The 24,847-nt window shown below is 36.3% G+C and overlaps 2 protein-coding genes across 4 annotated transcripts in view; one reads left to right on the top strand and one right to left on the bottom strand.

Moving 5' to 3' along the window:
* The window catches only part of LRBA (LPS responsive beige-like anchor protein), a 737,558-nt gene that overhangs the window by 436,169 nt on the left and 276,542 nt on the right, over positions 1 to 24,847 (top strand). For all 3 annotated transcript variants that reach the window (XM_027597848.2, XM_027597846.2, XM_027597847.2), the window contains 3 exons: positions 1,496 to 1,620; positions 9,414 to 9,560; positions 12,077 to 12,213. In XM_027597848.2, the coding sequence (XP_027453649.2) occupies positions 1,496 to 1,620; positions 9,414 to 9,560; positions 12,077 to 12,213 (409 nt within the window). The remainder of the gene's footprint in view (positions 1 to 1,495; positions 1,621 to 9,413; positions 9,561 to 12,076; positions 12,214 to 24,847) is intronic.
* Positions 15,603 to 18,368, bottom strand: MAB21L2 (mab-21 like 2). Its single transcript, XM_027597849.2, has one exon. It carries the CDS (start codon positions 17,299 to 17,301, stop codon positions 16,222 to 16,224), a length of 1,080 nt encoding a protein of 359 aa, XP_027453650.1. The 5' UTR covers positions 17,302 to 18,368; the 3' UTR covers positions 15,603 to 16,221.

Genomic DNA, 24,847 nt, shown 5'->3' with positions numbered 1-24,847 from the left:
TTCCATTTTGGTTACATTATATCTCCTCCTCTTTATGCATGATCAAAATCAACAAAGGAAATTTTTGATGTTCTCATTGTGTCCCCAGCTTTCTCAGAAAAGACCATTGGATTTCTATTATTTTTTAAAAAATATCTTCTTTTAATAATGTACTGTTAGTTGTCTATGCTTTTATTAATCTGAGATAATTTTTAATCAATAAAGTACTTATTTACAAAATTATTTTGAATTTTTAAAGGTTGCATCTCTAACACATCAAAATAAGAGTAACTTTTAAATGGGTATTTTGGGACTGTCAGTTGGTCAAGACTAATATGTCAAAGCTGACAGGTACAATTTTATTAGCTCATGAAATACAAGTGTGATTTTATTTTGTATTAGTTATTCCTTACAGAAGTTTTGATTATGAATTTTTTTATTTAATGAAGCTTACAATTTATCATGCTGTGTATCTTTAGTGAATAAATGTATGCTGCAGGTTTTTTTTTTACTGTAACTAAAAGAACTTCATATTAGTGTTTTCCTTATAAAATATTTTCCAGCATGCTAGATTATGATTGGTTAATAGGAGAGAAAGTTGACATTTATATATTACCATATAAAAGATCTACATAATTGGAGAAAATATAGTCGAACCCTTTAAAAAATACATTTCCAAAAGTATGCTTTTGATATAGCAATTATTGCACATCATATAGCATGTAGTTTTTAATTAAATATAAAAACAGACTACATAAAACAGAAATCCAATCTGATTTGCTTGAAAATAGATTGCTATTTCACTCTATAGGAATGGTTTATTTAAAAACAGTAAATGGAAAAGAAATGCATTTTCTTGTGTTGTTCTAAGCCTCAGGGGCTAAATGTAATGAATATTTTAAGAGATTATTTTAATTAAATTCCTGCACATCTAAACAGAGTAATATTTTATTATCACATACATAACCATGTAACTGAGATATTCATTAAAGTTAACACTTTCTGGACCAAGAATTCATGGTATGATTTACTGACCTTGTGCAAAAAGGCACAAATTAGGAAGAAAAATGAAGGGGGACAGACTTTGATTAATATAGGTAATGCTATACCATATTTATAATAGCCTTTTCCCTATTCTGGTTTATAAATGCAGCCACAGAGAAAGGTGCCCTGCTGAGGCTGAAATGAGGCTGAAATCAGAGCACATGCCACTAGAGTGTGGGGAAACTGATCACACTGTCAGCAATTCATTTTAAAATGATGTATTTAGTGCTCATTTCACCTTCCAAGAAAAAGGAAAAGGAGTTCCTTAGACTGGAAGGTGATATTGTTATTTTCAAGGACATACCTAAGTTAAAGATTGCAGAAAAGGGGAGTGTGAGGTGGAGGGAGAATTAAGAGGAAGGGGAGGGAAAAAAAAAAGGCAGAGCAAACAAGGAGAGCTTTATGCAGAAATTCAGTGCTACCACGCTGTTTGATAATTGCTAACATATGTGGCTTCTCTGTTTCATTGTAGTCGTCCTCGTGAGTTCTGGCGCCTTGACTACTGGGAAGATGACTTGCGGCGCCGGCGACGATTTGTGCGTAACCCTCTAGGATCGACACATCCTGAAGCGACACTAAAAACAGCCGTGGAACATGGTCAGTGTATAAACCACTCCTTGCCAGTAGCAGCAGGTACAGTACTTGGTAATGAAGAGCATAACTTCATTATTACAAGGCACTGTAAAATGGTCCATACCACATTTCATAGTTACTCACCCCAGAAAGAGAAGTTAAATTTTTTATAGTTAGTGTAGGGTTCTATTAAATTATGGTGTCAAGTGTATTTACTTATTATGTTACACATGCAAAACTTACTTAACATAGACCCTTTGTTTCAGAGTAGGAGGGTAAAATATTTCTCTTTTTAAGTGACACATTCAGCTTTGAGTAAATTAATCGGAATGCCTGCCTTAAACCCATGAATATCAGAAAGACAGCATTTACAAACCAAATAGATTTCTAGGTTCTGTTGTGTGTATATGGTTTTCCCTCAACTATGGAATCTTAGCATGATATTATGAAGTGGGAGAGATGGTAATAAATGTCCAAGTGTCTAGATACTTTCTGAGCCTTGATTTGTAGATGGTTGTGATAGATGGCTCCTGGAAAAAGAGAATAGACATTATTTTCATATGTTGCTGTTTTGCATCATCTTGTTATCAGAGCTTAACAAAACATTTTTCCCTTTTTTGATATAATGCATATCATTATGATTCAGATTAGACAGAAGAAGCCTGATGAGCAAATTGGAGAAAATTTGGATTTAATAATATACTCTCTTTGATCATAGCATTTCACTTAGTATTTTGTAACTTGTGAAAGCCAATTAAGATACATTGATTAAGGAGAGGAAAGCTCCTCTCTACATTAAGTTAATTTTGATTTTATAAAATATAAATTGGTTATTTTTTAATAAGATCGTTTTAATTCCCTTTTTTCAAGGTATTGGTTTAACATGCAGCAGTTTAGGGTTAAATGATAGTATGGCGTATACAAAATAAATGTAAAATTACATTCAATAAGGATATTAAGAATTTAGATTAAAAGTCTGTGATTTTAGGTTTGGCCTCAGTCAGGCAGCTTAACCTCTTGCACTCAGCCTTAAAGAGCCATTTCTGGAAGAAAATGTCCACAATATGTCATCAGATATAACACCAAATGTGACATCAGTCCTTTAAAATAAATGATCATACAGAGAATAGTCAATAACAAAGTGATCTAAAAGCAATAATAGTCTGAGGGCCCTACATCTTCAACTACAGGAGGTGGGGAAAGAGAAATAAGATGTAGAATTAATTAGGCCACTTTCGCTTTTAGGGTTCATGTGCTTTTTATGTGGTGCTATAGATTTCAGAGTTATATTTATTTTTTCCTTTTCTTTCCTTTTTTTTTCCTTTTGACTAATGACTCTTACAATGAAAAAAAATTAGCTTAATTTTGCAGTTTTATACTTTTCTGTCAAACAGACGTTAGCATGTACACTTAAAATTTAATAAATATCTTTCTGTCTTCTTAACTGTCATTTAACATTGAGTTGTGAAGCCTGAAGTCTTATCAGTGACAATAAATGTTTTTATGAAAATTTTTCCTTTTATACCTGGAGAGGGGGCTTGTTTTTTAAAATTATACATAGGCAATCTGTTAATCCTTAATTTTGAAAGAAATACCAGTAACTGAATTTAAAATTTATGGTATGGATTTAATACACAGCTTATTAAAATCCATCTTTATCAAAAATAGTACATGTAGCCATTTGGGGGAATGGCAGAATTTTTCATAATGAATAAATTTGGATTTTAGTGTTATTGAACTTTACCTTTTAAAATAATATTATGTCAGCTTTTTTTAATGCTAAGAAGTTGGCTAAAAAATATTTATTAGCAATGCTTACTGTCATTTAAGACTTTTTTAATCCTGTATGGAAGCAGATTTCACTCAAATTACTCTATAAATAGTAATTGAAAGGTTAATATAATATTAATTTGTTAAATTGAGAGAAGTAAAGCAAAGCACTTAATGTAATTCCATCTTATTTGACAATATTCTACATGAATCTTAAAATGATTAATATTTAAAATACTCTGAAAGATTAAAAACAAATTTAAATCTGAAATGTATTTTTTTAAAAACTGTGTGTAGGAGATGCTTCAGTGGTCTGCCAATTAAGGAGATATGTCATATTTAATATAACATTTTTTGATAAAAGATATATATACTTTGTATATATTTTTTATTTTAAATAATGAATATTAGATAGACAGTTTTAAAACTCAGCATATAGATTGTACAATGGTAGTGTTTCCTGTCAGCCTGATTAATGCTAGTTCATTTATTAGCCAAGAACTTAATTTTTTAGTGTTTTATTAAAGTACCTTACAGTTGATGTCAATTTTAATTTTGTGTTAATTATGAAATTCTTGTTCTTTAGCCTTAACTTAATAACAATAAGGAAGCTAATGAAAATAAACATTAAAAATCAAGTTAGCAAAACAAAGCAGTGAATATAATCAAGAAGCAATTGAAATTACAGAATTTAGCATGGATAAATGCTATGCTTCAGTGTTGAATTTGAATATTTAAAATAGATATTACTGAGGGTATTGTGTCAGTTTTATACTGTTTTAGGACTTCTCACTTTTATTTATAATGGATTTAATGAGGGACTCACATTGTTTAATGCAGAATCTTAAAACATCATGAACTATATTATTATAAAAGGGAAACATCTAAATAGAAATGCCGTTGGAGATTAGTTATGTATTTTAGTAGTAAGAGCCATCTTTTTTATAGATTGATTTGATTTGAAGGAAAGCCTCTGGTGTAAAGGTGGCAGAGTAAATACCTGAAGAGTGATGTTCTCTGTTCTGGCGATCAATACTAGCCCCATGACTCTACTTCTGGCTACCTTCTAGTTAAAAACAAATTTTTTAATTCTGACAATTTAATTGCCCTTCCCAAGTTCACATTAACTTGCTTGGGGAAAAGGGCCTTAGGTAATTTTTCAAAGAGAGACCCTCCAAAGTGGTTATTTATAAAAGTCATTTTGTAATGGGAGATTTCTTTAACTTTGCAGAAACTGAGTCATATTTTTAAATTAAAATTATACTTCCTCTTATTATCAAATATTCTTTATGGAAATTAGCAGCAAGCAGAGGTGGGTATTTGATTCTTGAGGGCATTTTCTTGCATTTTATGGTTTAAAATTTATTAGAAATTAGTTGTAATGATTTGTAACATTCTCCTAATGCACAGGACCCAGTTTGTCAGTTATTTATTATCAGAGCATTTTAGATCTGGAAAGATCTGGAAAGAACCAAAAGCTAAAGTCTATTCTAACTTTATTCTTTATAAATAAGGAAACTGAGGAAACAAAAAGCCACATAATTCTTGGTACATACAGAACTAAAGCCCAGGTTAACTGACGACTAATCAGATTTTCTTATTGTAGTGCTATACTGTCTTCTAAAATTCATTGTTAAATATAATGGGAACTTTACATTTAAATTAAAGCCACGTAAAAAATGTTTTAAATGGTGGAAAGATTGGTTTTAATTCAAATAATGAAACAATTTAGCAGTAGAATCCTATTGAATTCAAGACATTTTCATTTTGTAGAGAATGTGCATGCTAATGGAAATATTTGAGAAGAATTTAACATAGTTTAAGAAGTATCTTGTATGGAATGATACAAGTAACTCATCTGGTTTTCTTGGGATGACAGATCATATAAAGATCCTAAATCATGCCATTCTTTCATAACTTCAATAATGCCAGATACTGTGGCTTCCTTTTTAGGATCAACATATATTAGGTTCTGTAACTAAAACTCATTAGGAGATGACCTTGGCATGTTCTCTTAATCTCCTAATCATCTTTTGTAGTTTCACCAATATTTCTAGAGTAAATTGCCTTGACTTGGAACCCTTCGGAAATTGCATAAACTATACAGTTTGGGACAGTAGTTGTGTATAAGATATTCTTTAAGTGTCTTGTTTAGAATAAGCAGTAATGGTTATAGGCATTTCACATCACATTAAGTGGATACCCACACTCATTTTATTTACACTTGAGGTCATTTTGTTATTCCAGTAGTAATTTTTTTTTAAAGTGGTTAATTCTCAATGTATAAACTTCTTTTACTGTACTATGGACTGTTGATTCCATTTCACTCGTACAGTGGACTTTTAAAAAGGAGTTTTATGTCATAGGTGGAACCGTTTTCTGTGTTCTTTTTCTGTTTTAATTTTATTTAGCTAGCTTGTGTTGCACAGATAAATCAACTCATGCCTAGAGCTAGTTCTAAAGAACTTGAACTTTACATCTTGAGGACCAGCTTTTCTCTGAGCCCTCTCATTGCTCTTAGCTTCAGTGAATCAAAAGTCATGTTTCAAAAAAAGCGTTTTTGACAGATTTCTCCGGTTTTATGTAACAATTGCAGTTTAGTTATCAAGTTAGGGTAAATACTAAATCAGAATAAAATGTGAGACTATATGAAGGCAACCTGTTAATAGTGATATGAAAAATTTAAATAGTTATCATGTTTGGTAATAATTTTATTAGCCAGCAAAGATCTGAATCAGCTTTGAAATGGAACCAGAAGTGTGTTCTGACTTCATCCAATTAAACTTTTATGCTAGTGTAGAATATACTCACAAAAAATATCAAAACAGTTGATACTTGTTTTAATGATTGAGTAGAAGGCAAACAGAAGTTAAAAATATACTTTCCCCAGCATATATAAACATGATAATTATCTTTTATTTTATGCTTGGGATAGTTTTGTTCTAATTTTGAAACAAACAAACAAAAAAAAGTTCTTTAGCAGAGAGCTATTAGACCACTGAGAATTGAACACCAGCGCATGTGGTGTGTGTTAGAGTACTGTTGGTAATTTTACTGCTGCTAACTTAAAATCCTCAAGGGGGAGTTAATTACAGGAAAACCATTCTAAATATCAGTAAGCTGCATATTTTCCATGACAAGAGGTTTTTCAGTTGAGGTTGAACAATTCCAGAATCGGAGCTTGTAAAAATAAGTAAATAAATAAATTAAAGTGGGTGTTTGTATGCATACATTAGACTTATAGTACTTCAAAATTTTTTCATAAAATTTTATTTAATTCAAAAGTTAATTGTGTTTTAATATGTGTCAGCATGATGAGAACATAGAAATTTTTTTAAGTTACAGTTGGATGGGATAACAAGTTATATTTTGTGGTCGTTTAAAATGAATGAATGAATTTATTGAGCTATGTTAAACCACTGCATATTGCTACTTGGCTACTCTCATTTTTTGTAAATGTTTGCAGATTACAGGGTTTTTTTTACTTTCTTTCCTCCCCTGCCCCCCACCCCCCCGGCCCAAGCTTGGTGTAGGGTACTTCAGGACATGTATGGTAATAATCAGAGATAGTAATGAGCAGGGTATTGAATTTGGTTGTTTCTGATATATTTGTCATATGCTCATCAAATTTAGGTTTGGAAATGAATATTTTTGTATTCTTAACTTGTGTATTATAATTTTGACTTAACCTTTTAAATGTACTATGAGAAACAAGAATTATTAAACTAATCCATAAATTCTATATAGATAGATAGATATAGATACTGATATTTGTGTAATGGTTAAGATACTGGTACCATAATGCTTGGATTTCAATCCTGACTCTACTTCTCACTAGCTGTGTTGCCTTTGGCAAGTTATGTAACCTCTCTGAGCCTCTTTACCCATCTGGAAAGGAGAAATTAGCAGAGGGCTTAAGAGAATTAAATGAGTTAAATAAGTAAAGTGTTTTGAACATTCCCCGGCACATGTTATTTAATATTAGCATTATTATTATTTCTGCTTTGAAGAAGGAACTGTACATCTAGAAAAAGAGAATGTAACATTGATTTTCTACTAAAATCTGATTAGCAATTGTTAATTTATTATGATTTGCTTTATAAGAAAGTATAGAAGATGATGGTTTCTCCTGTATATCTCAGTGACCAATATATTATTAGTAACACTCATAGTAAATTGGGAAAGATCTTGCTTGGTCTCAGGTCAGTGTTTATGATTTCAGAGTAAGGAAATATAAATACTTGAAGTGTAAACAATGATATAACAATGCTATTTTCCTAAAAATTAGGGATTTTTGGTATATTTGTGGCTTAAAAAATAAAGGCACTTTAATTAGATACTTTAAAGTTTTTCAAAATATTTATTGAGACCTTCGTATGTGTGCAGCATACTCTGCTTGTTATTTGTGGGTTTGAAGGAAAATAAAATTTGATTTACCCATAGAGGGTTTTCAAAGCTAAATATAGAGAGCTTCTTCCCATGACATTCTTATTTAATATAAAGCCACTATTTTCTTTTCAAGTAGTGCCGTTAGTTTTGTACATAAATGGTATACATTGTGAACTCGCAATAAATAAGATAAAAATAAACTTTTACCTTTATTATTATCCATAACCATACCTATTAAAATCAAAGAAGCTTTGATTTGTCAAAACATTCAGTAACATACAATGTAGTTTAACTATTTAGAAAAAACTATATAGATAAATATTAATCATATTACTGTAAACATTATCCTTTCTGGGTTTGGGGCCTTAATGCCTGGGCAGAAATTGCAGTGAAGCAAAAAGCCTAGCTAGCCATCTGATTTCCATTTCAATAGCCACTGCCTGGGTGGATCAGGTGCTTTGCCTCCTGGATTTCCCTAGCTGGCAACCCGGGAATATCAGTAGTGAAGCAAAGATTCTAAACTTTCCCTTATATGACACTAGGAGTTTTTAAAAACCACAACCCAAAATTTAGTATCTGCTTTTATGTATTTCTGAAGGAGAAAGCTGCTCAAAGCAGTGGGAGTTACCCTGGGAAGGGGTATGGGGTTTTGAAGTCAGAATTTTGAGTTTCAGTGTCTTCTCCTTTCAGCTGCACCTCTTTTTCTCTTTCTCGTTCAATTGTTGGCTGTAGGTGCTCCATAGAGCATCATTCCCTAGGATTGGTGTACCCTCTTCCTCCTTCCTCTCCTTTCTGGCTGCCTTGTCACAGGGGCTGAGAGTCTGGTGCTGCCGCTCTCCACAGGCTGCTCCAGTTCAGGCCCTGTAAGACTCTTTGCCCAGATGCCTCTCCTCCTGGGCTTTCTGTTATGTTTGCCCCCGGGGTGTCTTAGCCTTTTAGTTTAAACACATGGAGGAGGTAGCTTTTGAGCCTCCACTTAGTTTCCAGTGTCTTACTCCTCTTGGATATTTATATAAAGGCTGGAGTGGGGGTCTGCGTGGGAGAGATGTGGGCAAAGGCAATATGAAGGCAAGAGGGAGGATTGGAGTAAAGAAGAGAATGCAGCTTCTGAGAGCTGCTATAGCTTTCTCGATGTCAGCTTTGGCTTCAGGATTGGGTTTACATCCTCATTGGCTGTGAATCTCTCTTAGCTCTGACCCTTCTTATTCTGGATTCACCTCCACAACCACTCCCTGACCATTTCATAATGTTTTGTCAGTATAATCATTATTTGCAGGGATGATCAGCCTTTCTTATTTTTCAGTATGAAGTAGTTTCCAAAACTGGATTCTGATTTTTTTCTGCTAATTTCCCAAAAATGTGCTGCCTTTGAACCCTCTCTTGCCCTAACTGTAAGTAAATAAATGTTTCGGTGAGCGGTGCAAGGGTCAGATTTAATGGGATTAGGGTGCTTGTTCAAGGTAACATTAGACTAGGCTTGGAGAATCACGTTTGTCAAAAGGAACATGTGTGCCATCCCAATCACTTTCCCACTGTGGATGACTGTGTAAAAATGATTGACCATCTTTGGCCACCTATCCTTACTTCACTTCTCTGCCCCTCTGCCAAAGTACTCTTCCCTAGAGCTGATGGACAGCTTTGTTTCCTTTTCATTTCAGCTGCGGATGAAGATATCCTCACTAAAGGAAAACAGTCCATCAAGAGTCAGGCTTTAGGAAATCAGAACTCAGAAAACGAGATCCTCTTGGAAGGCGACGACGATACTCTGTCATCCGTGGATGAGAAAGATTTAGAGAATCTCGCTGGTAAATTCAGTGGTTGTGTGGCTATTTCAGCTAGCTCCGGGCCAATAACCATCTAATTACTTACTTTTTCATCTGTGACCACTAGGACTACCAAGTTTACACCCACAATTACTTTAAATGAAGATTGTTTTTGTTCTTCCAAACATTTTCCCCCTAATCTTCAACACGGTTTCCCCTTTATTTTTCCATTCTTTTCAGTTTCTTTACCCTTCTCATCTTTTTCGTTTATGAATAATTTTCACTGTAAAAGAAAAAAAGTTTAAAAGCAGCCACAACAAAATTCCTTCACCCATGGGAGTTACCTAATCTCTATAAAATGAGAGCTATAAGTAAAATTTTGCAGATTGTTTTGTAAATAAAGCTTGGAGGCAGATGAGCTATTTGCTTTGATATACAGGTCTTAGTGAACATGCTGCATATACATTTAACTCTCTCAAAAAATCCATTCCAAGAATGCTATGGCATTTCACAGGATCCACATATTTTACCTGATGTAGGAATTTTGATTTGCACTTGCAGATTTTCAGTTTTACTTCCCTTATGGGAAAAATTCTCTTGTTTAGCCTGAAATTTTAGTCATTCATTAAATGGCTTTTTTTCTTTAATGCCTGTGGCTCTCTCCCTCCAGGAGGAAAGTCTGAAAGATTCCACAATTTCCGTAGGTGAAAATTGTACAGTCTTCTTTTTTGATAATTTTAATTTAAGAGAAAAGGCATCAGGAATTTTTCATTTAGTGATATGTCTGCAACCTGTGCTACCATGCAGTGAATTAGAATGAAAAGCAAAAATAGATGATGGTATCTTCTCTGATGACCCATAAACCTCTCTAGAAAGTAAAAATAAAATTAATTAGAGCACACTGTTAAGGGATTTGGGCTAGGCGTAGAGAGTAGGTGGACACTGGTGTTCTCTAGCCTTTTCCTTCACATCTATTTACCCATTTCCTCCTCCTTTATTTTGCTTCTGTTCTTGCTGCTAGTAATACATTCATACAGTAATAGAGGTGAAAGGGGAGTTTAATTATATAATCTTGACAATGGCAATAGGATTAAGAAGTAATCCACACTAATAAAGTGGTGTGGGTTAGAAATGAAGTGGAAATTGTCAGGGGTCTTCTGTAGGACCTAGGCTGCCCTAGCTCCTGCAGCTGTCTGCTTACCCTGTAATTGAATGTCTGAGAGTGATTGAAAAAATGTTATTTCTTCTCAGGATTACATGCTAATGTACAGAGGGCAAAGGAGACAGCAAAAGAACACATAGCTGCTTATTTCATCCATTTATAGGGATGAGCTTTGGGAAATCATGGCTGTTCTGCAGCTATCTGCTGCCCATCTGCAAACACAATGTATTTGTACATTGGGAATAGAGGGCAAAACCTGCTCTGATCTCCGCAGAGCATCCCTTCTATTGTCCTACTGGCACACATTAAGATTGATGTGAGATTAAGGACCAGCACCTTCTAACAATCGATGGAAATGCCGATTCATCTGAATTTTGAAACACTTATTCACCCATTGATTACCTGAATAGGTGTACCATGTTTATAGGCACTATATTAATTCAAAACTATAAGTGCCAATTTTCTGTTGCTGTTTTCTTCACCTATAGGATTTGTACAGTGAGGAATTGATGGGATTTCAAATTCTTACTTTCTCTCTCTACCTAAATATATATATGTATGTAATATAATAATTACTTTTAGTCCTTTATTTTAGGTTTACCTCTAATATACTTTATGCTCTTCTGTCTGTAGTGAATCTATTGTTTTCAGTAGCAGGCTGATTTGTCTTTTTGATAAGCCCTGTGGAGATTTGATTATTCCAATAAAAATTCATTCACTTGGAAACCCACCCTCCAGCTGTTTACTCCCAGAGTCCCTGAACTACACTAATATTAGATTTGGAAGCATTGAACAATATTTAACAGTGGAAAGGCAGGCTTAGAAAAGGAGTATTTTTTTCCAGTCTTTCATGGGGTAAAGTTATTATGAAGAGGTTTTGTGTCAACCTGGCACAAAATCTTTATCAGAGAATATGGTGTAACGTTTCTCACTTCACTAATAAGCTAGTGATCTTTGGTGTAATCATGTTTCAGCCAAACTAAGCTAACCTCTGGCCTTGGAAGCCTATTGAGTCTTCCTTGCTTCTGGTTGTTGTTCCATGTTGTTGGATAGCCTGAGGCTTGTTTTCTAAATGGAATGTGGAAGGACTTACTTAGGCAGAGCCACGTTCTTACCAGGAGATTAGACCAAAGCTTTGCAGACTCCCTGTAAAATAATTGCATCCTAGTTCACTGTTATCATTAACCGTCTACTATAAATTTCTTAGTATGAGAATTCTAGTAACTGCATTTTCAGAGGAAGATTTGGGTTAGACAGAATTTGTAAGTGTAGACAATTTGGCAGACAATTTGGTGCTAGAGGTGGGAATTTAAAAATAAAATTTCTGCTTGAATCTGTTAAATTTTTTTGAAAAGTGTCAATCCAACATGTGTGGCTTGTCTTTTGCTTTTGGCAGGTCCTGTTAGCCTGAGCACACCGGCTCAGCTTGTGGCCCCCTCTGTTGTAGTAAAGGGCACTCTTTCTGTCACCTCCTCCGAACTCTATTTTGAGGTGGATGAAGAGGACTCTAACTTCAAGAAAATCGACCCCAAGGTGAGAAGATGAGGAGTGGGTTTCACTTTTAAACATTTTTTTTTCTTAACGCTGGTACGGTGGGCTGCTGTTGGGTAGGATTGGCATTGGTAAAATCTGACAGACTTAGTTTGAATTTCTTGCTGAATTGCTTCTGCCTACATGCAAGGCAACTATCTTCTTTAGCTTATGATTCCCTTACCAGCTAGTTAGATTATTGAAGTTCATTTAGATTCAAAAACAATTTCCACTTAATTGCATTTATCATTAGCTCATTCTGGGCTTGGGGGAAAACCACAGGGAATATCGTCCATAAATATATTTTGCCGCAAAAGGTCCAGGGTGAATTAAGCTACAAAATTCAGTGAGGTTGAGAGTGGAATTATTTTGTTTAGCCTTTATATTTCCTGGATATAATACCAATATATCACTCTCCTTGCTTTGTCCTCATGACTTACTACTCTGTTGTGCACGCAAGCATGTCTTGTGTGTGTGAGATACCTCTGTTTCCCATTACCTACAGTCGATTTTACAAGGCACTGCATAATTTCCTATTCTTAAATGAAAATGTAATTTCCCCTTTAAAATGTATTTCTGATTACTTTTCAGACCTTGGCAACTTTATTTTACTAAGAAACATTTGTGGCACAGCCATAAAGCCAAAGCTAGGTTTATTTCATGAAAGTGAATTTGTTCTGATAGGAAACAGTCTCTTTTAAAATGAGCAAAATAACCTGTAGAAGAGAAGTGGCTTAAAAAAGGGAATTATTTATTTTAGAGTCTGATAGCTTGTGTGAACACACATATTTTGCGTTTACTGATAGGAAGTTCTTTGGTACTATAATCATGTGAATTTTTAAATTTTAGTGATTTAGAAGTATTTCAAAGTAATTGATAAAAATGTAATTTTATTTAAAACTTTACAAACAAATCATCTCTTGTCTTACATGTGTTTCTAGCATTTTGTTTCAGAATTGCTGCCTTTATAAAAATAAGATTTGATAGACTGTATAAAAGGAAGGTTATGTTGGAAATGACTGTTTTGAACTTGATAATTCAGCCAATTCAATGTAGAGAAAACTTTAATTGTGAAATTACATCAACTAGAAAAATTTCCTACTTTTTTACATGGCTCTACTATCTGAAATTATATTTTAGTTTCTTTAGGAAATAAAGGTAACCAAAATTACTTAAACTCTCTAATTTATGGTACTTTGTATGTTTGAGAGGCTGAAATTTAATTCAGAATATTCTGTTACGGTTTTTGACATACGTGGCATAGAATCTAAAATGTGATGTAATTTAAAGGTGTCTAATTGTTCGCAAGATTAGGATCTCTGCCAGTCTTTGCAGTGAGGCTCTTTAAAGTTATTTACTCCTTTTGAGAGAAGTTAGAACTTTTATCTCTCTCTAATTTTATTCTGTGCAACATCATTAAATTAATTTTTCCCCTATTGCTTGCGCAATACAAAGATCTTTTAGCCTAATCACTCATTTGTCTTGTACCCCTGCAACCTGCCTAATGTTACAGAAATCAGAATTTTGCCAATTTATATTCTTAAAAATTTTCAGCCAATTATTGAAAGAAATTTTTATTTTGTGTAGACGGTGCTTTCAGGTGTTTTATAAATGAGGACACTTGTGGCAGTGTTTTTCTTTTTTTGTTGGTGATACCTACATTAAATAAGGCAGGAAAAAAACACTGAATTTGGGGAATTTTTGTTGTTCTTGTCAGGACTTAAAAACTTCTTCCTGGGATAGTTGGAGAGAGAGAGAGTGTCTAATGCTGTAAATACTTGTGTGCATAAGAAGAAAAAAGGTCATTTTAAGATGTCATTTTTATCTTTTAAACTAAACACTGCCCTTAAATCATTTCTTTGTAAATGTGAGCACCTACTACTTGCTTTGAAAATGTTCCTAAAAAATCAGAACATTTTCCCCGGGGAGTAGTTCATTTTTATTATTAAAAAATCAGTATTTTTGTCTGAACCACTTAGTATTACAGTGAGTTTGTTTTACATCTACAGGAAGAGAGATCAGAGAAAGATACAGTGTAGGTTGAAAGAGTAGAGATTATTTCAGAACTGATAAGATCAAAGTTTATATTTCTAAAACAAAACTATTTTTACTAGGGAATTCTTACCAGGGAATCTGAGAACTTAAGCCTCTTTTGTCAAGTGAACTAGGCACCAGAGCCCTGAGTACCTTCCTTGTTTCTCATCCATCTATGCTGTCCTGTGGATCATCCCTCCATACACTCCCTCCCCCATGTGAAGTTCTTCCTCAGATCTTTAAAATTCCTTTTTAGAACATTTTTGTCTACACCTCTCATTCATGGATTTTTCAATAAATTAAAAACTAGACTAATTCAAATAATAAATTTTAAAGGTTAAAGGGTAATATCTGACATACTTTCTGTACCTGTGCCTCATTATTAGCATATCTAATGGAGTATATTGAAGAAAACATAAAGAAGACAAACCAAACCAGTTCCTTTGGGATGCTTTCAGTTTTACTAATTATTTTATTTTTAATTAGTTATTTCCTTGTATTAAAAAAAAACCTTTGTTAATTTAGAGGAAGTGTTAAAATGAGTATATTGGATTGTTACCTTAGAAAAGCAGAAGGAGTAATGTACTTTTCCTGTATGTAAATTCTTGAAAATAATTTTTCTTTGGTCATAAAAATAGTATTCAAATCTTTTTTTGTTTCAATTGCCTATAAGCACCTTCTGAATAATTCTGGGAATTTGACAAATAATGATTATAGTTATGGCATTTATAACTAAACCTTAAAGAACTGAGGTAGTTTCTAAATCTGGATTGTTCATATCACCATTTCCTGGGGAAAAGGAGTATTGCTATAACCATTTTATTCTTTTTTGGTATGGCTGATTTAATTGTTAAGTTTTTATTATTTTAAGCTCGAAGAGGACAAATAATTGAAAGCAAAGTATCAACTGATCATGTTAACTCTTGAGAAAAGATCCATGAATATTGCCTTTGTTTTTCAGACTCAGAATGGATTTTTTAAAACTATGATGTAAGAAAGCAAATCTCTTAATTTTTAATGTGAAATAATTTTTTTCTATTTTAAACATTAGGACCAAAATCTTTTCTTCCACACAAAAATCTGTTTTTTTCAAGTGTGAAGAAAAATACTACTTTAAACCTCAAAATTTACAGAACAAACATTACAGTTGGGTAAAATTAATATTTTCTCTTTTCCAAGGATGGGGGAGGGGACTTGTATGGTTAAACCTACAAAAAAGGGCTGTATTTGTAAATTTTGCAAATTAGACTTCCTTTGAAAGCTTCTTGCATTTAGTTTCTGAAGTTCACATCTTTACATTGTAAATTATAAATTGTGATCTCACCTGCCTTCATTTAAGAACAATCCACAGTCAATTACAATGTAAAGTAATATTTTTATTACTGTTTTCAACAAGACTGCTTAGGGTGAGGGTAGAGGTGCAAGAAAGGGAGGGGCACAGTCTGACATTGGCACTGAGATACATTTAACATCAGCACAACTTTTTTTAAAAGAGAAATTTTACATATAATTAAATACTTTTTCTCACTTGGTGACAACATTCAGGCAACCCAAAACAAAATGAAATGAGAGGGAGAGGAAGAGGGAAAGAAAGAAGATGAGAGAGGGGAGAAAGGAGAAAGGGAGAGAAGGAAAAGAGGAGAAACTACTATACATTGATTTGAAAATGTACCTTGGGTTTCATTTTGTGGTGGCAAAGCCCGATTGCTTCTTTTGTGTGACCTTTTAAATTCACATTGTTTGGAAGAAAAACGATCACTTTTGTGCAAGAATGTGATTTTGTTTGTTTGGTTGGTTGGTTTGCTCTCTTTTTGTTTGCTTGTTAATTAACGAAGGTCTTGTGCCGGCTTCCTGTTTCTTTAGGTGGCTTACATAAAAGTTTGTGTCCGGAGTTTCTGCTGTTTGTAGCTGAGTTGTGTGTTTTGTGTGTAAGAGAGCATTCCCGTTTGTGTCGCTTTTCAAGCAGTCCCCAGCACCCTATAGTTTGTCCAGGCTTTTGGGATTGGTGAGAATTTCCCTGGCCAACCTCCAGGTCTGCTTGGCAGCGCTCTCCAGGGCCGAATGGGGCTTGCCCTGAAAAAGGTCGAGGTTGGGCAGAAAGTAGTGAGGGCAGCGGCGGCACTGCAGGCAGGAGATGAGCTGCAGCAGGATGCCGTTGAGCCGATCGCCTAGGCACGCCTCGTCCCAGTCCGTTTCCCGCGGGTGTTTCTCACACTCATACAGCAGCAGCGTCTTCATGTGGTAGTTATTGAGCGGCTGGCCTGGCAGCTCCAAGTGGCGGTCCCGCAGCGTCTTCAGCACCGAGAGACACTTGTTTCGGCAGCCGCCCATCAGCAGGCGGTTCTCAGCCTCCCCGAACTGTAGCACCCAGGCATCGCTCTCCGCAGAGCTCTGCTTGCCGGTCAGTGAGTAGCACTCCTTCGACAGCAAGTTGAACCCTTCGGCCTTGACCTCCGCCACCCGATTGGGGCCAGGCCAGGGGATATGGGGCATAGGCCACTGTGCCGCACTGCGAGGCCAGATACCGGTGCACTTGAACGCGGGAGTGATTTGCACCACGTAGCGCTCCCTGATGCGCAACTTAACCTCGCTGGTGTCTGCGATCATCTTGACCACATCCCGATAGCTGCACTTGTCCACCGCCTGAGCCACCAGGGTCTGGAAACGTGAGCGGATCTTGCGCGCTGAGAGGTAGCCAGACGCTGTGATGAACTCGACCCAGAGAGACATGCTCCGCTTCCGCCCATCACTCAGTTTGAGCACCGCGCAGCCGGGCAGGGAGCCGTCGTCCACGAAGTTGAAGACGCCCATCTGGTTTAGGTAGAGCACCACCTCGAATTCCGTGGGCGAGATGACCTCCAGCCCCTCGTAGCGGGCATCGATCTCGCTCAGGGAGCTGATGAAGCGAGGCTCCTGTACCTCCACTTCCTTTAGCACGTCCGAGACCACCTTACAGACCTCTCGGATGGTCTTGGCGATGGCCGCCTTGCGCGCTTGGCAGCGCTCAGTGTAGTATTTATTAAGCTGGTAAACCAGCTTGGCCTGAGCGGCGATCATGTTGGGGCACAGGTCCGGGCTATACACCGGCGTCTCGCAATACGTTGAGGGATCCAAGGCTTACGCAGTGGTGGTGGCCCTGCGGCTGGCGAAAGAGGCGTCGCGCTTCCCCTAAGCCCCACTTTCACTCTTGTTTTCCACCTGGACTGACCGGCTGATAAAACAGCCGGCTTGCTCTTTCTTTCCCCTCTTTAGAAACCTTTTTTCTTCTCCAGAAATAAGAAAAAAAAGGTAATCTTTGAAGAGGAAAAGTACCTGCTGGGACTTTCTTTGCTTGATGTGTAAAATAAAGATGTGCTTGTGAGAGAGATGAAGGGGGGTGGGGGGGGAAGTGGGGGTGAGAGAAAAATTCAGGTTGCCAAGAGGTTAGGCTTAGATGTCTGCAGCCGAGATTGCCCAGAAATCTGAAAATGAGGTCTTTTAAGTGCCAAAGTAAATTTAAAAATAAAAGCGAAACATTCAGTGTTTCATTCTTAAACTTCTCTCCCACGCTGGTAGGACTTCTTCACTCAGCGTAGGTAAGTGCCTTTTTCCTCACCCTCCCCCAAATGGAAGGTGAAGGACGTAATTAAGGTCCAGAGAGCAGTGAAGTGCAGCTCAGTCCGCGGCACACTTGGAGGTTTGCAGACGCCGCCCGGCACTCTCAGCGTGATGGTCTGGTCTCTTCTCAGGGGGTCGTCTTGTAGCGGTTTTCCTCTTTTCCTACTGGAGGCGTTGTTTGGACTGGGTTTGTTTGCAGTGGTTTCTTCTTGTCTTTCTCTAGGTGCAAACCGCTGGAAGTTGTTTGATATTCATTTCTGCTTCGTAATTTATAATTTTGGCCCTCACAAAATCTATTTTAGTGTGACGAAGTCGTTGCTTGCTTTGCATCTGGGGTTTAGTTATAAGGATTCAGGGGTTTTTCTTCTCCTCCCCCTTTAGGTTGCTTGTGCAGATTCCACTTTCTGAGTCGTCTCTCCCTCCTCCCCTCCAACGTCGTCTCTCTCCTTTTCCCTCTCCCTCCCTCTTTTTCTTCCTCCCACCTCCCTCCTTTTCTCTCTCTTCCTGTCTCTCTCTCCCCCTCTCTCTTCTCTCTCAATCTCTCTCTCTCTCTCTCTCTCTCTCTCTCTGCCTTGCTGTTTCCTGGAGTTATTTAGTTTATGAATGGTCCAGGGCCATCATGAGGGGGGCGGAGCTTCAGTTCCTACAATCGCTATCCGAGCTGTCAGTGCTTTAGCCAATCCGAGAGAGAAGACAGGCATGCTTGGCAGACAGTAGCAGCCACCGCTGCACTTGATAAAGAAAGGGGGTAAAGAGAGAAGTAAGAAAATAGGAGGAGATAGTGGAAGTCAAATGCTCACACACATTTTACAGCCCCTTTCTTCTTTATCCTCTCCTCTTATCAGTTGCAAGGAAGAAAAAGAGAGTCTATATAGAAGGGACTTCTGGAGATGGCTGGAATAACGCGAGAGAGTAGCAGTGGTTGAGAAAGGTTCACTTTTTTTTTCCTATCAACATTGTGCAGAAGGTGCAAACTCTGACAAAATTACTTTTGCTTGAAGGCAAATAGAAGGAGGAAGGGGAATCTGGGAAAGAACCTACATTTTTCTAGATTTTCTCCTCTGGCAAACTCTTCCTCCCTTCTCTTTCCCTTCTCTCCCATTGTTGCCAAGGGCCAGAGCAATTGCTGTATGTGTGCACCAGTTGGGGTTTGTGTGCGGAGTGGATATGGGGTGAAGGTATATGACCATAAATCTCTTTTCAGTAATTTCCATATGCTGTTGAAAAATGGGGCAGGGTAAAAATAGTGCAAGCACCTTGTTTGATAATTCCTTTATAATTAAGATTCAGATATATTTTATGCTATTACTTTATTGTTAAAAAACTAGTTATTAGAAAATATGTTTAAGTTGTGAGAAAGAGTGCAAATTTATATATGGTTGAATATTGTTGGATATACTTTTAAATTAACATAAGCCACAAAAATTGTTTTAAACAATAAAAAATGAAGGGAAGTAAAAGTGAACCTGAGTTAAAGTTTTCTTAAAATGTTAAATGTTGTAAATCTAGTTTTGAATATACTCTGAGGCAGTACAGAGTTTCACTTGTAAAATGATTTTATTTTCATAATTGACTGTTGCTTTTAAAAGACTTCACTGCTGCAAAAATCTATAACTATCCTGTTATTGATTACACAGATGGCTTCACTCCTCCCTTGGCATTTCACTGAAAACTCATGCATGTGCTTTTAGTGTATGTATTATACGTTCAAGCTGTACCCCTTGTAGCCTTTTCCTACTTTTGGTTGGAAGAAACTGTAACAGTGTTTTTGATTTGCTTATAATTGAGGGTTTATGTTTGAACCTCAGGTGTCTAGATGCTGAGTCTTTTTAAGACAAATCAAGTAGATGGAATTATTTTTAGTTAGATTTTGGGCATTATATTCTCCGATAATGACATAAGAAGTGAAAATCTATGAAGCCATTTGGGCAAAGACTTCTTTTTGCAAAACCGGTGTACATGCGGCTTTTGCAAAACCCCTTGGGAGGGCTTGAGGTGCCCTCTTAAAAGCTGGACCAGGTGAACTTGAATTCAGTTGCATAAGGAAAGTTTATTTCTCTCCATGTACTTCATGTCAGATACTTGGACCTCTTGGTTCTTTCTTAGATGTCTGGAGCCGACGACGGGTGCCTTGTCACCCCCTCGCTCTCTTTGCCATAAGTCCCTTTCTAAAGAACTGGTTGGCTTTTTAAAAATCAAGTCGGATTTTGTGTAGGATATGTCTTTAAGTAGCCAGGAGTGGGGAAGAACAGTCGGAAGTAAGCGTACACCAAACTCTGGGGTTCCGAGCTTTATAGTCAACTTCTTCCGTAGTGGCAGAGACTTGGGGCGGCTTCAGGCTCCAGCCTTGCTTGGGGCGCAGCTTTCATCTCGGAATGCTTGGCGGTGGAAGGATAGAGCGGAGCCGCGGCGTCTTCGGGGTTCGCGCAAGTGCGAAGCCCAGACTCTGTAGGTAACCTGGCTAATGCTCTCGGGGTCACACTGGCACTCTGGGAAGTATTACGGGGCAGGAGGGGCACTTTGCTGCAGAGTTGTGCGACCAGCCCGAGAGGATCCGTTGCAGCTTCTCCCGAGGGCAGTTACTGGGCGGAGACGTGTCGGGGACAGAGGGTGCAGAGCTTTCCCTCCCAGACCCTCGAGGTGGCCGCTTCTTCCTCACATCGTCCGCAAGCAGGGGAGGCCATGCGTGTGGACCAGCCCGGTCCGCGACACTCCTCGGAGTGTTTGCAAAAAGTCCCGGGGGTGACGGCAGTTGTCCATCTTCTCGGCTCCAGTGCGGCGTCGCCACCCCCAGGTCCATGGGTAGGCGCGCAGCGCCCGCCCTCCTCGGGTGGGGCGGCCCAGACCATTCGGATCTTTGCGCCACCACTCCCTGATACCCCACTCCTCTTTTTCCAGCTCTGACCTCGACTAAGTTTCGTGGCACCCTTGTCTCTGGGTTTCTCCACTTTTACGTACTGAGGCTGAGGGATGATAAAACGTTACAAATGTTTTGATTTAAAAACAATTCATTACCAATTTACCCTGTCTAAGGTAGATGCTGTAGTAAATAATAAATCAGTTAAACAAAGGCGACTTTAATTTATTGCTGTGGTACTAATTAGAAACATCATTCGAGCAATAAACTTAAACACTTCCAGCAAATAATGCTCGCTCTTGCCAGTTCCCTTCCTTTCCCCCTTCCCCCACCCCAACTCTCTCTGGCTGCCTGTGCTCTAAGAGCTGCTTCAGCTGTGTGTTTGCGGATCCGCTCTTCCTCTGGTTGAATAATTGAAGGGGGAAACGGTATCGGAGGAGGCTGTAATTGAAGAGCCCCTGTCACCTCTGCTTTTATGTATGTTAGTATAGAAGTCCATCAGCAGCTCCTTGATGGTGTATTAAAACGAAGTGGCAGCCCCTTCTGCAGGAGATACCGTATTCTATTAAAGGAGACCAAGTGAGAGAAAGAAACTCTAGAGGCTAAAAGCCACTTCAAGTCTTCAGACCGATTGATCTGTATTCTCTTGTTATAATCCGTCTCATCATACTTGAGTTAATGAGGCAAAAGAGGGGGAGAGAAATCTGATGGTCCTTGACAAATTCATTAGGGAGGCTGCAGGACATTTTATTTGACTGTTAAACATCTTGTTTGTTTGGTTTAGGCAATGCCAACATCAGCATGCTTCTGCCCAGACCTGTGATGTTGGGCTAGCTATAGACATTCCTAAAAAGAGGAGGAGGATATTCAGGGTGTGATTTGAATTTTTTTGTTTTGGATTTCGTGTCGTCCGTAACCTTCAGACTTCTCTAGTCTTTACCTTCAGCATCATTACTTTAGAAGCGTTTTATGAGAATGTGCATGATAATACTAAGGTGGGGGTGTTTTTAGTTACTAGAAACTAAAATGTGTATGTTGAAATTTTAGCCTTAAAATTTCCCATTTCCCTAAAGTATAATTGAGTCAAGTTATAGCAATTAGTGTGCTAGTTCTTGAAAAATGTGAATGTTTAAGCTCCAGAAGAATAGCCAGATTATACATTATGTCCTCCTTTTAATTGATCATGAGCAAATAAACTTTTAATTATTAATTGAATTTCCTCTTGGAATGAAATGCCTATGAGTACAGAAACTTGGAAATAAAACTTAACTATTTATACAAATAAGATTTTCAAAATAAAGTTGGTCTATCTTAATGTGAGGGCCTTTTTATATTTAAAATTAGAAGCAAAGCTGCGTATTATTTGGTGCTAAAATAAGGTGATGTGTTGGCAGAATACTTACATTGAAAATATAACTGAAGAATAATGGGCAATTAATAGAATGCTAATTTTATAATATGTTATTCTAAGATAGTAATACAGTACTTGATTTTCTCAAAGTTTTTCTTGAAATAAACAATCCAGTTGTGATACTTCCTTGAATAGAAAATTCAGTCGTATTTTCCTACAGCAGTTGACTTAAACAGCCTCAGCTTAAGTGCTTTGAGAAAAGAACCCTGTCTTCCATTTATAGGAAAACAGTATGAGAGAAAAAAGAGAACTAATGCTCTTTGCCTGTCATTTTAAAACATTCCTGCACTGCTGATGAAGCTTGAACTGCTTCAGGGAATGTATGGATTTGAAAAGAAATGATTCAGTAGTTCATGTTGTGTTTCTCAGGAGCAAAACCAAACTAATGGCTGAAGTCAGAGCTTCTGTACATCTGACAGATATAATCCTGTTTACATTTCCAGAGAATACAGAATCCTTAAACTTTTATTTTTTGCTGATCTTTACTTAGAAATGTGTTTACTGAGTTACACTTCGGTGCATTTTTTACTTTATCATATCACTGAGCCTTAAAAGATACTCATTATTTTATTCTCTAGAGACACAACATACAGTATTGCATTAATCTTTACTAAAGAGTGTACAGATTTTAGATTATATAATTTTGTTTTCCAGGAAAATATTCAAAAACTAATCAGATTATTTAATTAAAAAAAAACTCTGAAGGATTTATACTTTTTGGAAAACAAAGGACCTCATGTTTATGTGTGTATATTCTCTTCCTCTAAAATCTAATTTTGAAACATCTATGCAGTTGCTAAATTTTTGGGTTCTTGCATACTTAATCTTTCAACATTATTTATAAAAATGCTTGTTTTTTTAAAGAAAAAATAATTTTGGTCAAAATATAAATGGGGAAATAACTATTAAATTCCCTGAATTTAAAAACGATTCTAGTAAAAACAGAAAGAAAAGTGAATAACCCAAACACAATTTGTGTATTAGTTGATGAAATTTTATTCAAGTAATTATAAGAAAAGCTTTTAAAGACAATTATCAGGGTTATAGTATCTACATTATATTAAAAGTCAAAGTAAAACCACATTCTCTTTTGCTCTCTGTGAAATTATCTGATTTCCAAAACTGAGGTTTCATAGACATTGTATCTAAACTATCAATAATTACTATTCTGGAATCAGTCTAGAGAAATTGAATGTTTTCTTTGAACAATTTACTGTAATACCTGTTTTAAATGGTCAGTCATGCTGCTGAACCAAGTTGTTTTTGTTTTTCCTCTTACAAAATAGCTTAAAAAAAAAAAAAAAAGGAAAGAAATCTCTTTGTAATCTCTTTGATTGGTAACCCAAGGGTATTGTTCTCATTTGTAAGTTTGAACTTAAGGTAATGTTCTGTCAGGTAAAGGCAATAGCTTTAATTTTGCATAGTAAGCCTATCGAAGTGTATTAAAAAATAAATCTTTTACATGCTTTTGAGCACTGTGTTGTGGACCTTTTGAATTTGGTTGGGTAACCTTGAGTAATATATATATATGATTAGTGGTGTTGTTTATACTTTTACATCTTTTACAAGTCTAATTCTTACATTATTTTGTAGGATGAGAAAATTGAAGAGTACAGTATATGTTCATGTTTTCCCCCAAGCTGAATAACAGTTGTATATATGAGTACCTTATTAAGCGATACATAATTTGATCTCACCAAGATGTATAATGATAGAGCAAAGAAACTGTACTCAGGAAAATGGAAGTAAGCAGCTTTTAGCCTAACTGAAAAGTAAATACTATTGTATTATTGAGCTAGGATATGAAATATTAAGAAAATCCAAGTTAATTCAGCAAGCATCTCTCAGAAGGTGTTTCATTGAACTTAACTGTAGTCTCACTTATGTTGGGATATATCATTTGGTCTTACCAATAAATCATTTAACTTTTTCTCATTTTAAATGTATACATTTTTGAGTTGTAGTAATTACATCCTTTTATTTCCATATATAGTTAAACAAGTTCTGAAAAGTTAGAACACATAAGATTCGGTCCTGTCCTCCTTCCTTCCTTTTTAACAATTTGAACTTGCTACTATACTGTGAGGTAAATGAGGTAAATATTAAATTTCACCTGTCAAATAACTTTGGCCTTCATAACTCACTGTAGTCTTCACAAATGAGAGGATTCTTTAGTAGAACCAGCTCTTAACTATTTAAGGAATGATTATGTAATTTGTGGATTATTATTTGTGTCTAGGTGTTTTTTAATATCAATTCCAGAAGACAGACAGGAAAATCAGTGTTAGTCAATATTGAACTTGATGCTAAATAAATAAAAACTTTTGATTTCCATTTGATTCAAGATATTAAATTTTATGGTTTAAAGAAGGTGTGATATCCTTTGTTTAATAACTTAATACTACAGACTCACATGTAGACTATGTTTCTTGGGCTCCTAGAGCCATCCCCATTCCCATTTCTGTTTTCCCTTGTGATCGGTGCCAGAGATTTCTGTAACAGATGATTGAGATTAGGGACGTAGATTATGCTAGTTCTGAGCTGTACTTAGTTCAAAATATAAGACTTGGCATTGTGTTCTGTATTTCTTTCAGGTCATATGAGACATTTTGTGGACCTATGTTTAAAATTATCAGTTAAGCTTATCATATGGATAGTTTTGTATTATATTTTAGGAAAACTAGCCTTAAGAAACTATAAGCCTCAAAAGACTTTTAAAACTAGCCTTTTTAAACATC

This window comes from Zalophus californianus, chromosome 2, assembly GCF_009762305.2.
Source record: "Zalophus californianus isolate mZalCal1 chromosome 2, mZalCal1.pri.v2, whole genome shotgun sequence".
Lineage (NCBI taxonomy): Eukaryota > Metazoa > Chordata > Mammalia > Carnivora > Otariidae > Zalophus > Zalophus californianus.
The sequence above is the reverse complement of the archived record's forward strand: the minus strand, read 5'-3'. Positions and strand labels throughout refer to the sequence as shown.